The sequence below is a fragment of the Cryptotermes secundus genome, unplaced genomic scaffold, assembly GCF_002891405.2.
Source record: "Cryptotermes secundus unplaced genomic scaffold, Csec_1.0 scaffold475, whole genome shotgun sequence".
NCBI classification, from domain to species: Eukaryota; Metazoa; Arthropoda; class Insecta; order Blattodea; family Kalotermitidae; genus Cryptotermes; species Cryptotermes secundus.
In genome coordinates, this window is record NW_019737987.1 from 104,080 (window position 1) to 117,322 (window position 13,243).

The 13,243-nt window shown below is 38.8% G+C and overlaps 1 protein-coding gene across 3 annotated transcripts in view; it reads right to left on the bottom strand.

The window, feature by feature from the left end:
• The window catches only part of LOC111870619 (zinc finger protein 665-like), a 34,758-nt gene extending 24,385 nt beyond the window's left edge, over nt 1-10,373 (bottom strand). The window contains exons 1-3 of one of the 3 annotated variants that reach the window (XM_033753930.1): nt 10,180-10,373; nt 9,784-9,925; nt 8,053-8,154 (exon numbers count right to left, since the gene is read on the bottom strand). In XM_033753930.1, the coding sequence (XP_033609821.1) occupies nt 8,053-8,154; nt 9,784-9,925; nt 10,180-10,190 (255 nt within the window). In that variant the 5' untranslated portion in view covers nt 10,191-10,373. The remainder of the gene's footprint in view (nt 1-8,052; nt 8,155-9,783; nt 9,926-10,179) is intronic. The other 2 variants (XM_033753929.1, XM_033753931.1) reach the window with 2 other exon arrangements.
• Nucleotides 10,374-13,243: the final 2,870 nt, after the last annotated feature.

Here is a 13,243-nt window from a genome sequence, read left to right on the forward strand (position 1 = left end):
TGAATGTGAGGCTTTAGCTTCTTTAAGACTACATCACTTGGATCAGTACTTTATGGAACCAAGTGACTATTTCGACACCCCCACATCCAAAATCCTGCGCTTCATCCGAAGCATGGGGTTGCTGAGGGATAATTAAAAAAAAGGGAAGCACAATGGGCCACTGAGGTCTAAGTGCAAGGGCCGAGCAGGCCTACCCTTTCATACATACAATACATACATAGTGCCTCAACCAACTATGCTACCACATACCCCGGTTCAACACAAGTCCTCTCTTATTTTACAGTCATGAACCTCGGTTCCTAAATAAGTAGAAGGTGTAGAAGTGGCCATTCATCAGTTGCAAGAAACCATCTTCTTATGTCATCAGCAGAACTGTGCAACCACAACCACTCACACACACCACGCAATATCATTTGGTGTACTAAAGAGTTCAGCAGTCTGAGAATCCAGACAAGGAAGCTATTTAATAGGGCAAAAGAAGCACATTACTAGGATTCTTACAAAAAAGATATCAAGCATTATACAGTAATAAATAAATCAGGAAAACCAAAAAGTCTTCATGGAGAAGTATTTATTGTCAGAGTATTGAATATATACCGAGCAGAGCCATGGCTAAACAGTATCTGATGATTACGTACTCACACTAGAAAAGGGACTCTGAAAGATTTTATACTGAGTCCATTTTCCAGGCTTGGAAGTAACTGGTGAGTCTGGTGATCGAGAGAGGCAAATACAGAAAGTGAACAGGAAAGATAAGAACTTGTCCGGAAGGCTCAGGAACAAGGTATGGTTAAATGGGCTAAATCAGAAAGGACAGGTGAAACTGTACCTGTGGGGTCCTGCAACATGGGAAAGAATATTATGCCTAACACCTATATTGCATATTCAGAGCATGTGTGACCCATGGATATGTTCCTAGAGCTCAGAAACAGGCAAAAGTGACATTCGTAGCAAACCAGGTGAACATGGCTACACTGAGGCTATGGCTTTGCAGCCAGTCATTCTACCATTATTCCTACTGAAGAAGATAAACTGGTACACAGTCACATACGGGACTATGTTCTGATAGATTATCCCCTAAATAAAGACCAATTTATCAACCGAACTCTTGAATCTATGGAAACTGCACTTCACAGTGTGGTAACAGAATTTACAAGGCTGTAGATCATAAAGAAGTTTCCATAGTGGGAATTTGATAAAACCTCATTTGAACCAATGGCAAAAGCTCCTGAAAGGCATGCAGTTGAGCTCACCATTCATAGATGAATTTGTTCCATGCTGGAAAGCAAGAACACAACAACCACAGAGCTGGGAAAAACCATGATGGAGTCCAACACAGAAGCATTCCATTGACTCTACTTTGGAGGCTGGTGACTTAATCAGATTTATTATGCAGTGGACTACACGGATGATACTGAAATAAATGGGGAATTCCCTCAGACTGTGTCGGAGGTGCTACAAACAGCTCACCTGTAGTGTGATAAGACATATCTGTCAACCCAAATAAGATAATAGTGACAAATGTTACCATGAAGAGATATATAAGGGGCTCTTCAGTACAACAATACAGCTGTCCACAGAAGTCAAAAATTCTTTGGACTAGGCATGAACATGGAACAAGCAGATGGATAAACATATAGGGCCTACAGGGATTTCTGACCTGCAGAGACAGATTTAGGGAAATGTGTGGACTTAAGGATGCTACATTGGACACAAACCTTGATACACTATAATTACCTGTGCTGCCATGTGGTGGCCTGGTGTCAAATACAAAACCAGAAGGGCTGAACTTGGCCAATTGCATAACTGAAGCCATGTGAGCAACACCTACAGTTACAGCCAAGTTCCTCCTGGATGGAGGCTGAGGCCTGGGTGATAATTTACAGACTCATCTGCAGAGAACAGTGGAGGCCCATAATCTGTATGGCATGGGCACACTCACCTGTTTTGAGATACATAAAACAACTCACTCTAGTTGAGGGGCTGATAAATTAATATTAAGTTATGTACATAACAAACCATTCATTGTAAGATTTCTTCACAGAAGTGAATGGGAAAGTGACATATTCCGACAAATAGATTGGTACGCAGATACGTCCTGAACAACACTAAGGTATTGGTACTGGGGTGTATGAATTTGGCACCAAGAAGAACCTCTTAGGTGCAATTCTGGGCAATATGCCACAGTACTCCAGGCTTAGGTAATGCTATTACGGCACATACAACTAAACAGAAAAACACTACGAAAATAGGAACAATGTGTTCTATCAGACAGTCAAGCTGCAGTCAAAGCTCTTGTCAGTTACTGGATGAACCTAAACTAATCCAAAGGGTTTCTGGTAATGGTACATTACTGTAGGGATTACTGAGGTTCCCATCCTTGTCCATCACCCAGTATTTCAAGTGGAGGCACTTGTTGAGATTCATTATAAAGAGTCAATCTCAACTGGGCATCAGTCAAGTCAACTACACATGCGACCAGCATCAGGTTTTATCAACAGCAGACAAAGAAATGTTGCAATTAAAATTGAGGAAATACTCATAAACATTTAAAATTGACACAGAAAAAGAAGTTGAAAATAAATACATCTCTCAAAACAAGCCCAAACCAAATCTAGAAACACCAAAGCAGAAGAAAATCAAAATTTACATGCTACAAAATACCTCCACCTAGAACTAGTGCTACCTGTGGAATAAAAATGGAACCTCAGATGAAAATAGAGAGAGAAGCACAAAGATAGTGCCAGGTCTTACCAACCTCTCCTACAAGTTGCTAACCTCCTTCCTCATATGAGGAATTCATACGGAAGAAACTTCCAAACTATGTTGGCTGATTGGAACTGCCAATTATATCATGTGTGCCTTATACTTGCTGTTGTTTGCAATTGCCCAAATCCTGGCTGCGTTCAAACCTATGACAACCTTCTTCACAAGCTCACTGGTCCAGTTTAGATTCATGCCTCAGACTGTGTCTACATTCACAGAACAGAATGGCTAGTGGTCTGTTTCACCAATGTAACTTCTGCCACCCTCAAAATGTTTTACAGAGACAATATATTTCTTTCTTTCTTTCTTTCTATCCCCTTGACAAAATGTAACTCATGTTGAACTTGAGGTTATCGCACAGTGGGCACTATGAAGAGTATGTACCTTCTGGGATACCTACCGAACTACAAGATATCATATCCCAAAAGATAATATTCTTCATAATGAGCTCCCTGCTTTACTGCAATTTTAGACACAACCATTCCACATTAAATCAACAGAGGAGAGACATTTCCACAGCAACCCCCTCAGAACTACAACATTTATGGGCATTACATTTTGGGCACCAGACAACTGAAGTTCCAAATTAAAGAAAAACATTTTTTGGGCACAAACTGTCTTAGAGAAAGTAGCATAATATACTATCTGAGACATAAATTTAATTTTGTGCTAATTCCACATCTAATAAAATACCTTTCCAATGGCCTATTGCACCAGTATATGTGTATTCAGCACAGTTACATTTTAAAAGGTTTTGTCCTTGGATTTCTTAAATTCAGCATTTCAATTAAAAATATATACTGAGTGCATGTAACTTTCACTTAAAACTTCTGCAACTGCAATGGGATTGGGTTTTACTGTGAAAAGTCACTTCACTTGTAGCAATGACGCAACTTTAAGCAACGTGTCTCTCTTAAATTCTTTGTATTTATTAATTTAGGTTAAAGCAAGTTAACTATGTACATTTAGAGAGATACTGCAATTTATATAGTAAGATATCTTCTTGTAGAGACTTATATGAAAGCTAATAAACAAATGTCACTGTAGTCTCATAAATACTCTGAGAAGATCAGGTATCAGGATAAAGCACATTTTCTTCAGATAACTTACACAAAGGGTAAGGTTCTTTAATCTAGTAGAAGTTACAGATATATATGTTTACTTCTCTCTGCCCTTAATCTGGTCTCTTTACTAGTTGAAGTGTATGTTATGCATATCCTGTTACACGGTTAGGGCTAATTATATAACTACTGACTGAGAAAGCCACACATCTGGCATAGCTGCACATATGTATGATGCGAGAGTCCATGAAGATGAACAAAACTTATTCTTGTGCCATTTTATTCCTGACAGTTCTAATCCTACCTAACCAACAAAAATTATCATGCTTTCAATTCCATCATGTTTTAGCACACTAATCACATGGTCCACTATATAGTTAGTGAAGAAGAACGTGTTTTTGTGCTAAGTGTGCCTGTCTTATACACAAGTGCTCAGGTTTCCAGCTCTTGCAAGCAGGCTTGATCACAGATCTTGTTCTTCTTTGTATTCACTTCCTGCCTGTCACAAAAACACTGGATTGAGTTGAGATGTACAGCAAGTGGGGTGTCATTAGTTGGTCACTTGAGGGAGAATGTCCTGAAGGCATGCATTCAGCTGCCAATTGACTGGTAAATTATAAGGGAGAAAGCTGCCAGAGTAGTCCTGAAGTTAGATCTTGATAATTTCAAGGCATACAGTGGGCAGCTGGCTGGAGATTCAAGAAGAGCCTCGAATTAACATACAAAAATATGTGCGGTTAGAGCAGCAGCATCACCAAAAACGGTGCATTACTGAAACAGTCATTTTATTGCCCTGGTATTTGGAACATTGCAGTCCAAAAGGCATATTTAATGTTGACAAGGCTGGAATCTTCTGGGCAACCACTTTCAGCTAGAAGAGAAGCTTGCCATGGGGAGAGGATAACAGATCTTCTACATTCAAACTCACATCTGTGTGAGAAGTTTCCACCACTAGTGGTGGGGAAGCTTGTGAGAAACCAAGATGCTTCAAGAGTGTGAGGACCCTGCCCTGTAAGTACACCAATGACAAATGTATGGATGACATAAAAAAATGTGAAGTTTTCCCTGTGCTTAACGAATTAAGCACTATGCCATGCAGGTGTATGGGGGAGTGGATGTATAGATCCACATTTTCTTGACCTTGGCACTAGTTGGAGGTGAGTGGTCAGCTTCACGCCCCAACTGCTTCACCTCCGGTACCCATTGAATAGGAGGTTGGGTGGGCCCCAAAGCCGGTCTGGATGATTTAGAGAAGAGAAAATTCTTGATCCTACTGAGACTGGAACTCCAACCCCTCGGTCATCCAGCCCATAGCTTGTCGCTATATTGACTATGCTAATCTGGTTCCCTTGGATGACATAAGAACTTTTCAAAAACATCCTAGCATCACACTCTTCAGATAAAACCTTCCTACATATTATATCAAGGTGGTGTTTATCCCAGATAACTGCACCAGCGAACTTCCGCCACTTGACTTGGGTGTGACATGCTCCATGAACTGTTAAGTAAGGACACAGCTGCAGCTTACATGGAAGGGGGCCAGGAAATGAAGCTAAGTATCCTGCAAAACTAACTGCTTGCAATGCAGTTAGATCTGAAACAACAACAAACTGTGTCAAGAAAGTCAGGATTAATTGCAATGACAGTAACAAAATGGCAACAGATGTTAAATAGTAAATGAAGAGGACTTGTCAGTGGTCTATTTATTATCTGCGCTTTGAAGCATTTGTAAAGTATGATGATGGTGTCATCGCCGCTGGTATGCAACAAGATGCGGGAAAAATGTTCAAAGTAAAAACAAAAGAAGAGGGATGAGGGGAAGAAACAGCCAGTTCCTACTTTCAGAAAAGTTGCTGGGGCACTTAAAGTAGTAAGGAGATATTCAGTCCTTTCCACTGTTGACAGGTCCCGCAAGAGGGTGCTATAAATATTTGCCACAGCTTAAAGGCAGAAAATGTTGGTGGAAGACTTCAAAAATAACTTTTTTTTAAGGTGTATATGAGGTCATTAGATTTTCTTCAATTGACCTAATCCTTCCAGCCACACTATGGCCCTGGGGTTGATGCAGCATCTAACAGAAATGAGTACCAGGAATTAAATAATTTTCCTGGGGAGTAAACCGGCGCGTAAGGCTGACAACCTTACCACCATCTGTAAGCCGACTGTCTAGATAATGTGGGAGCCTCAACATCTCACAACCCTATGGGCCTTCACGGCCTGTTACATGGACAGCTTTATTTTTACTTTTTATGATCAATATATACTTATTCTGTGACATATGTTCATAAAGTATATAAAAACTGTTTGGTTTTCATTGTAATAATATTTTCTTTGTTATGGGTTGGTGACAACTAATCACGAAAGAATCAAATTTAAATTATCATAAGTTCATCTTATATTAAATGACTCTAGTTATTTATGTATAATTTTCTTTGGGTATATCTAATTAATACACAAAGTAGCTATAATTTTTTCATAACCCCCATTTAGTGAAATCTCCTACTCAGTGCAGCAAAACCATTGCCTAAGAGATTCATTACATGACAATTTCAATGCAGTTTAAGGAAACTTCTTTAACCATCAGAAAACTCCCATCTCTTGGGGAGACCTGTTAAAACTGCCACATTCAAACTTTTTGAAGCGGGTGAATCTCGAAGCTGTTCCTTTAACAGTTCTAAAATCTTAGCATCAGATCAAGAAACTGAATTTGAATTGACATTTTCAGGGATGTTAGGAATTCTTGTTACTGTTATTGTCATAATTTTCCTGCCTGTCTAATGCATCACACTTCAGTTCAGAATCTTCTTATAACACTTGCTGCACACTTATTATGATCACCATTTAACTCACAAAGTTTTGTCATCCAAGGAAGCATGCTTTCTTAAGTTGTTTCTGACATCATGAGGTCACTTTCATTAAAGAGATTAGGGCAAGTGGTACAAGATGCCATAATCATTAAAAACACACTTCACCAACAGAATTTATAACATAAATGAAATATCTCTTACAGTGAACCATGGAGAAACATTCAAATATATGAATAACTCATGTGCCTCAAAGAACACTAAGCTGTACAGCTTTTAGGTAGCGGGGCCCAGACCACATGAAACCTGGTGAGACCTGCAGACTGAATGACTCACAGCCAGCAGATAAGTATTTAATGATGCAAGTTAGGCATGTCTGGACCTGCCCAACATGTAGAGCTAATTGGTCTCAGAAGATGCATTACCTGTTGCAGCAATTTAAAATGCTTCCTCTATTCATGTCTTTTTATTAATCTTAATGACATGTAAGATTTGAGGTTTTCATGGCGGTAACTATTAAGAAAGCAGTCTTCTGGCATGTGGCACCATGTAGATATTGTGTTAACCGACGTTTCGGAGGAATGTATCGCCTCCATCTTCAGGCTAGAAGAAAAAAGAAGAAAATCTGCAAGCAAAGAACCAGTGTGAGCAGGTGAGAATAGACTTCCACAATATCTACAAGGCACCACATCCCAGAATACTGCTCTCTTAATGACATGTATCTGTAAAAAAGATATACATTTTATGCCAATATGTAATTTTTTTCCTTTTGGTGCTACAGCACCAATTTGGGCTTTGGTCTACCTCCATGAAACTCTCTGTTTCACTTCGGTTTACTAAAGCTTATACATTCAGTAGGGACTGCCTGTACACAACCACAGAAAAATGTACACACAAACCCCAAACATCCATGCCCTGAGTGGTATTCAAACCCACGATCCTGGCTTCCGAACAAGCGAAGACAGTATATGGATTATACCATGACAGGCCAACATGTAAATTACACTAAACTAAATTAATAAATGCAGAAAATATAGGAGAAATATGTTGTTTTAAGTTGCTTCATCAATACAAGCAAAATGACTCTTCATGGTACATGCTTCACAAAACCTAATACCGCTGTTGTCCAACTTAATATGTGCAGATGTTCTAAATAAAATTTACATGTGTATATCTTTTGTCAAAATACTGAAGTACTGCAGTTTTTTTAAGTATACAAGGTCAAAGGTTAAATCTGAGTACCTCGCAAAGATAACTGCACTAAATATATTTTGAAATGTAACATTCAAAAGGGCTGTGCCTCAATTAGGGTATACAAGTAATGCCACTTTCTCTAAAAACTTGAGCCCAAAAAGTGATTTTTGAGACCTCTAATCTCCAAATTTAGTGGCCATGAAGAAGAATTTCACAGGAATACTTACTACCTCTTCCATTGGGACTAGTTCTGAGGTGGTCGGGTGGTGACCCATGTTTACTTGATGTGGAATTACCTGACAGTGAGAATCCAACAGCACACAAAAAGCCTGTATAATTAAAGCAGAATTTCAATCTAACGGGTGTGTTTGACTATCATTTTTGTTGCATTTGTGGATAAGGTAAAGGTAAACGTGTCCCTGTGCATAACTAATTAAGTACTATGCCATGAAGGCATATGGGGAATATAGATCCACATTTCCTTGACCTCAGAAATAGAGGTGAGTGAACAGCTTCATGCCCTGGTCACTTTACCCTGAGGAAAGAGCCCCTGGTACCCATTATATATGAGGTTAGGTAAACCTCAGAGCCAGTCTGGATGACATGGAGAAGTGAAAATTCTTGCCCCACCGGGACTTGAGCTCCAACTTCTCCGTCCTCCAGCCCATAGCCAGTTGCTATACCCACTGAGCTAGGTTTGCGAATATTACAAATTAACTATGAAATAATCTGCGGTGGGCCACTTGCATATGTGAGTCATGAATAAAAGTTGGTTTTAAAAAGGGTTATGATGATGGTGTATAACAACACTCACGATTACTGGGTCTTGGGATTTTGTCTATTGCCTGGTATTCTAAAAACTAGAAAACATTTCAGAAACTAGATTACTTTCCATCCTCACATGAGGCACTGGATTGACTGAGGCTAGCTCTTTCTAGGGACCCAACGGAGTAGGTGTCTCCCCCTTCACCTGAGGATAGAAACAGATCCAGTTTCTGAAACGTTGTGTTCTATAGTTTTTAGAATACTGGGCAATGGATGATGTCCTGAAAACCCGGTAATTCCAAGTAAGTGAATATAGTCAAGTAAGTAATATTTCCCACAGCACTCCACAACCAACTCATGGACCTTTCATAACAAAACAATGAATAAGGATACCAGACTGAGTTACCCTTCACATACTGCACCAAGGAGTGAATGTTGAGGAGTGATGATGGCACTTGTGCAACGCACTGAAGCAACGGTCTACAGTGAACATTACAAGTGGCTTTGCTGTTAATTTCAATGACTGTGACTTCATTTATTTAGAGTGACGAATTTGGACATATACTCTACAGCCTTCTTTTTGCAAACATATTTTATTTATACTCTCACATATAATCACCTCCTTTTAATATCAAAATAACATGAACAAGAGCAGAAAACACACTGTGGCAAGAGTTCATCACACTTGAAGCACTGTGTACCTCTTCATGCAAGACACAGGAGAAGCTGTGGCGATCCACATATATATATACATAGGCGCACTTTTGTTGCATCTGAGGAAAATTCTGATACAGCGTAATGTACTATTATGTGAAGGAAATAATGACATTACTACTTGAGGGCAAACATGTTGCATGAATTTTGTGGGGTACCAGATGGTGAAAAATAGGCAATAACAATTGCTTGCTCAACTGTAGTGGTTCTAACAATTTCTAGATCTTAAAAGTCAACATCCTTGGTAAAAAAAAAAAAATTAATATGAAATATAAAAGGGCATATCAGTTTCCGACTTGGCCATCAGTGTCAGATTTGAGGTTCTCACAGCGTTGGTTATGAACAGCACTTGCTATCTTTTGGAATAATGAAAGACTACAACAAAATAATTCTTAAATATTATTTAAAATTACACACCCAAGATATGACTAGAGACACTTTAATGTAAAGTATGCTATACAATGAACAGAAAAATTCACCTCATTTTCAGTCTTCATTAATGGGCATCTTATTAACAGAGGATCATCCTCATCCTCTTTTATGCCATTCGGCTGATAATCACTCTGAGAGGATGAATACAATTCACCATCTGGATCAGGTTCAGTTTTCACAGACGCCATCCTATGCAGTTAGAATCGAAATAGTTGCAATGAAAATCTGAGTAGTTCCATTTACCACAATAGAGTTCATATATTTTTAGTTTTTTCTGTCCGATACTTCACGACGCAGCCAGTTACTAGAATAATCAACTGGTAGGTAGTAAAATAAATGAACGATGAACGGGAATGAATCTGGAAGGAAGCGCCCCTCATTCCATCCCTAGCCTCATAGAAATTCGAACCTAACATCTACAGAATACGAATCTTGAGAATTACCGATATGACATCCCGCTCAGTCACATCATATCCATTTTACCCATTGTCATGATTATTTCTTGCAACTGTCAGTCAACACATCGCAACAATTCCTATATACACTCGTTGGGAGAAGCATTCCAAACCTGCCAGCCATATTCATCGCCTCTTCGATCATTGCAACTCTCAAGATTCCAATCATGCCAATTGCCATTTCGAGCACGACTGGCAGTGCGACTAGCTTGACCCATAGTCCCTTGGATGATACGTAATACTTCACACAGATCCCTTTTCTTTTACGAATAACTAATTTGGTGGAATGCATGTAATATGGTTCCCAGCTAAAGTAAGACACTATGGAGTGTTTGGGGAGTCATATTTTATGCGATGTGACCAGACAACACGGCGTCACACACCAGAAGACTATTATTTCAAACATACTTTCTGAACCTAGTCCATTTGAGGATAAAACGGGGAAATCGATGAGCGCCTGAATAACTATCGATCAACCCCCGCCCCCGAGATCCAAATCCAGACTCAATCTTGGTCCTATATTGGACTCGGTGTGGCCAATTTTTTATAAGATCACATAGGGTAAGAACAATGGGCCTTATGCAGTCTTGAACCAGCAGAGGGTAACACTTCTGGGATCAACCTACATACACGAACTAATAATATAGTAGTACTGTGGCCTGTCTTAACAGTATGGACTACTGCTGGTGTAGGAACAGCATAACATGAAGAAAGCAGTCTTCTGGGATTTGTCACCGTGTACATGTGGTGTTAAGCGACGTTTCGGAGGAACGTATCGCCTCCATCTTCAGGGTAGAAGAAAAAATATATAAGAAATCTGCAAGCAAAGAGACCACATATACCACATATACAAGGTGCCAAATCCCAGAAGACTGCTTTCTTCATAGTCACCGCCGTGAAAGCCTCAAATCTTACAACAGCATAACAACTTGTATTGGAATAAAGTACAATACCAAAGAATGGTATAAACCACAAGTTCAGTACATGGACAGTCAGTAATTACCAGGGCCCGGATTTTGATGACCTGAAAATATTTAAAAAGTGACCTGTAAAATGACCCCAAAAATCCAGAAAAATTACCTAAAATATGACCCAAAAATGTAATATGCAGGACCCGGATTTTGATGACCTGAAAATATTTAAAAAATGACCTATAAAATGACCGAAAAAATACAGAAAAATGACCTAAAGGAGAAAAGAAAGAACACTTCGCTTTCATGTTATTCACATTTCAGAAAACACATGAAGAAAAATTCCCTAAAATGGCCAAAAATGACAAGAAATACCCTTAGAAGTCCAAAAATTTACCAAAAAATCATCCCAAAAATGAAAAAATGACCTTAAACCTAAAAATGTCAAAAACTGACAAAAAATTACCTATAAAATTTATATTTCTGTAACCAGCAGCTCATATCCGAGCATCGCATAGGATACAAGGAAAAAAAGATGACATGTCATCAAAATCCGGGCCCTGGTAATTACATATTTAAAAAGACCTCTCTGAGAGGTGACAGATTCACACTCAGAGGATCAAATGAAAATATGTAACTTTGATCTGTTCAATTTATTGCATACATCATCCCTTGCATTTCAAATTTTATTTTTTCTGAGGGCTGATATGTTGAACACATTTAACACAATGATTCATTTTTAACATCATCATCATCACTGGCATGACAGCCCTTTGTGAGCCCTGGTCTTCCTCAGGATTGCTCGCCATTTTTCTCCATTCGATGCTACATTCCTCCAGTTCTTTACACCCAAAATTCTTATGTCCTGAAACACACACATTCTTCCCATCTTAATCTTGGTCCTCCCACTCTCCTATTTCCTTCTGGTTTAGTATTAAGTATTTTCTTAATCGTTCTATTCTCTCTGGCACGTATTATGTGTCCAGCCGATTCAAGCCTTTTCACGTTTATAAATCCAATAATGTCTGATTCATTAAATAGTTTGTATAGCTCATGGTTATACCTCTTCCTCCATATTAAATTTTCTTCCACTGGTCCAAAGATATATCTCAAGATCCTCCTTTCAAATATGGTTAACAGTCTTTCATCTGATCTAGACAGGGCCAGGTCTCAGAGGCCCAAAATAGCACTGATCTTGTAAGTACTTTATACATCATAGTTTTGGTTTTCCTGGTTATTAATTGGGATTTCAGATGTTTCCTAAGGCCATGGAGACCTTTATTTGCCGCAAGTACACGCTTTTTTATTTCATCACTGATATCATTTTTACAGTTAACTTCTGATCCAAGGTAAGTGAAACTACATACAGCCTCAAATTTATGTGAGCCAATTTCAATATATGCAGGTCCATTAGCACAGTCTTTCTTGGTTACTGGCATGTACTTCGTTTTATTTTGGTTAATTTGTAGATTCATCTTTTTTGCTGCTCTTTCCATATTAAGAAAAGCTTCTTTCATAGATTTTTGTGTTCTACCAATTATATCAATATCATTTGCAAATGCCAAAATTTGAACTGACTTATAGAATATAGTTCCCCTTGGGTTGATGCCTGCATCTCTAACTACCTTCTCTAATGCTATATTGAACAAAAGGTAGGCTAGGGAATCCCCTTGTCAAACTCCATTTCTAGTTATTATAGGGCTGGACAACATATTCTGAATCTTAATTTGGCATTGGCGTCTTTTTCATAGTGGCTCTCACTAAGGCGATTAACTTCCGTGGAATGTGCATCTCTTCCATTGCCAGAAAAAGACTCTCTATCTATGGAGTCATAGGCTGATCGGAAGTCAATGAAAAGATGATGTGTTTCAATTTGGAATTCATTACACTTTTCAAGGACCTGGAAAATAGCGAAAATCTGATCGTTAGTTGATCTTCCTTGACGAAAGCCACATTGGTAATCCCCAATTATGCCTTCCACAAAGGGAGAGAATCTGTTAAATAGAATGTTGGGAAATATTTTATATGCTATGCACAACAGACTAGTTCCTCTATACTTCTTTTGGCTTATTTTGGACTTCACCCATCGTCCGGTATATAAAAGACAAAAAACCGCGACGTTTCGGAGACTGGATCTGTCT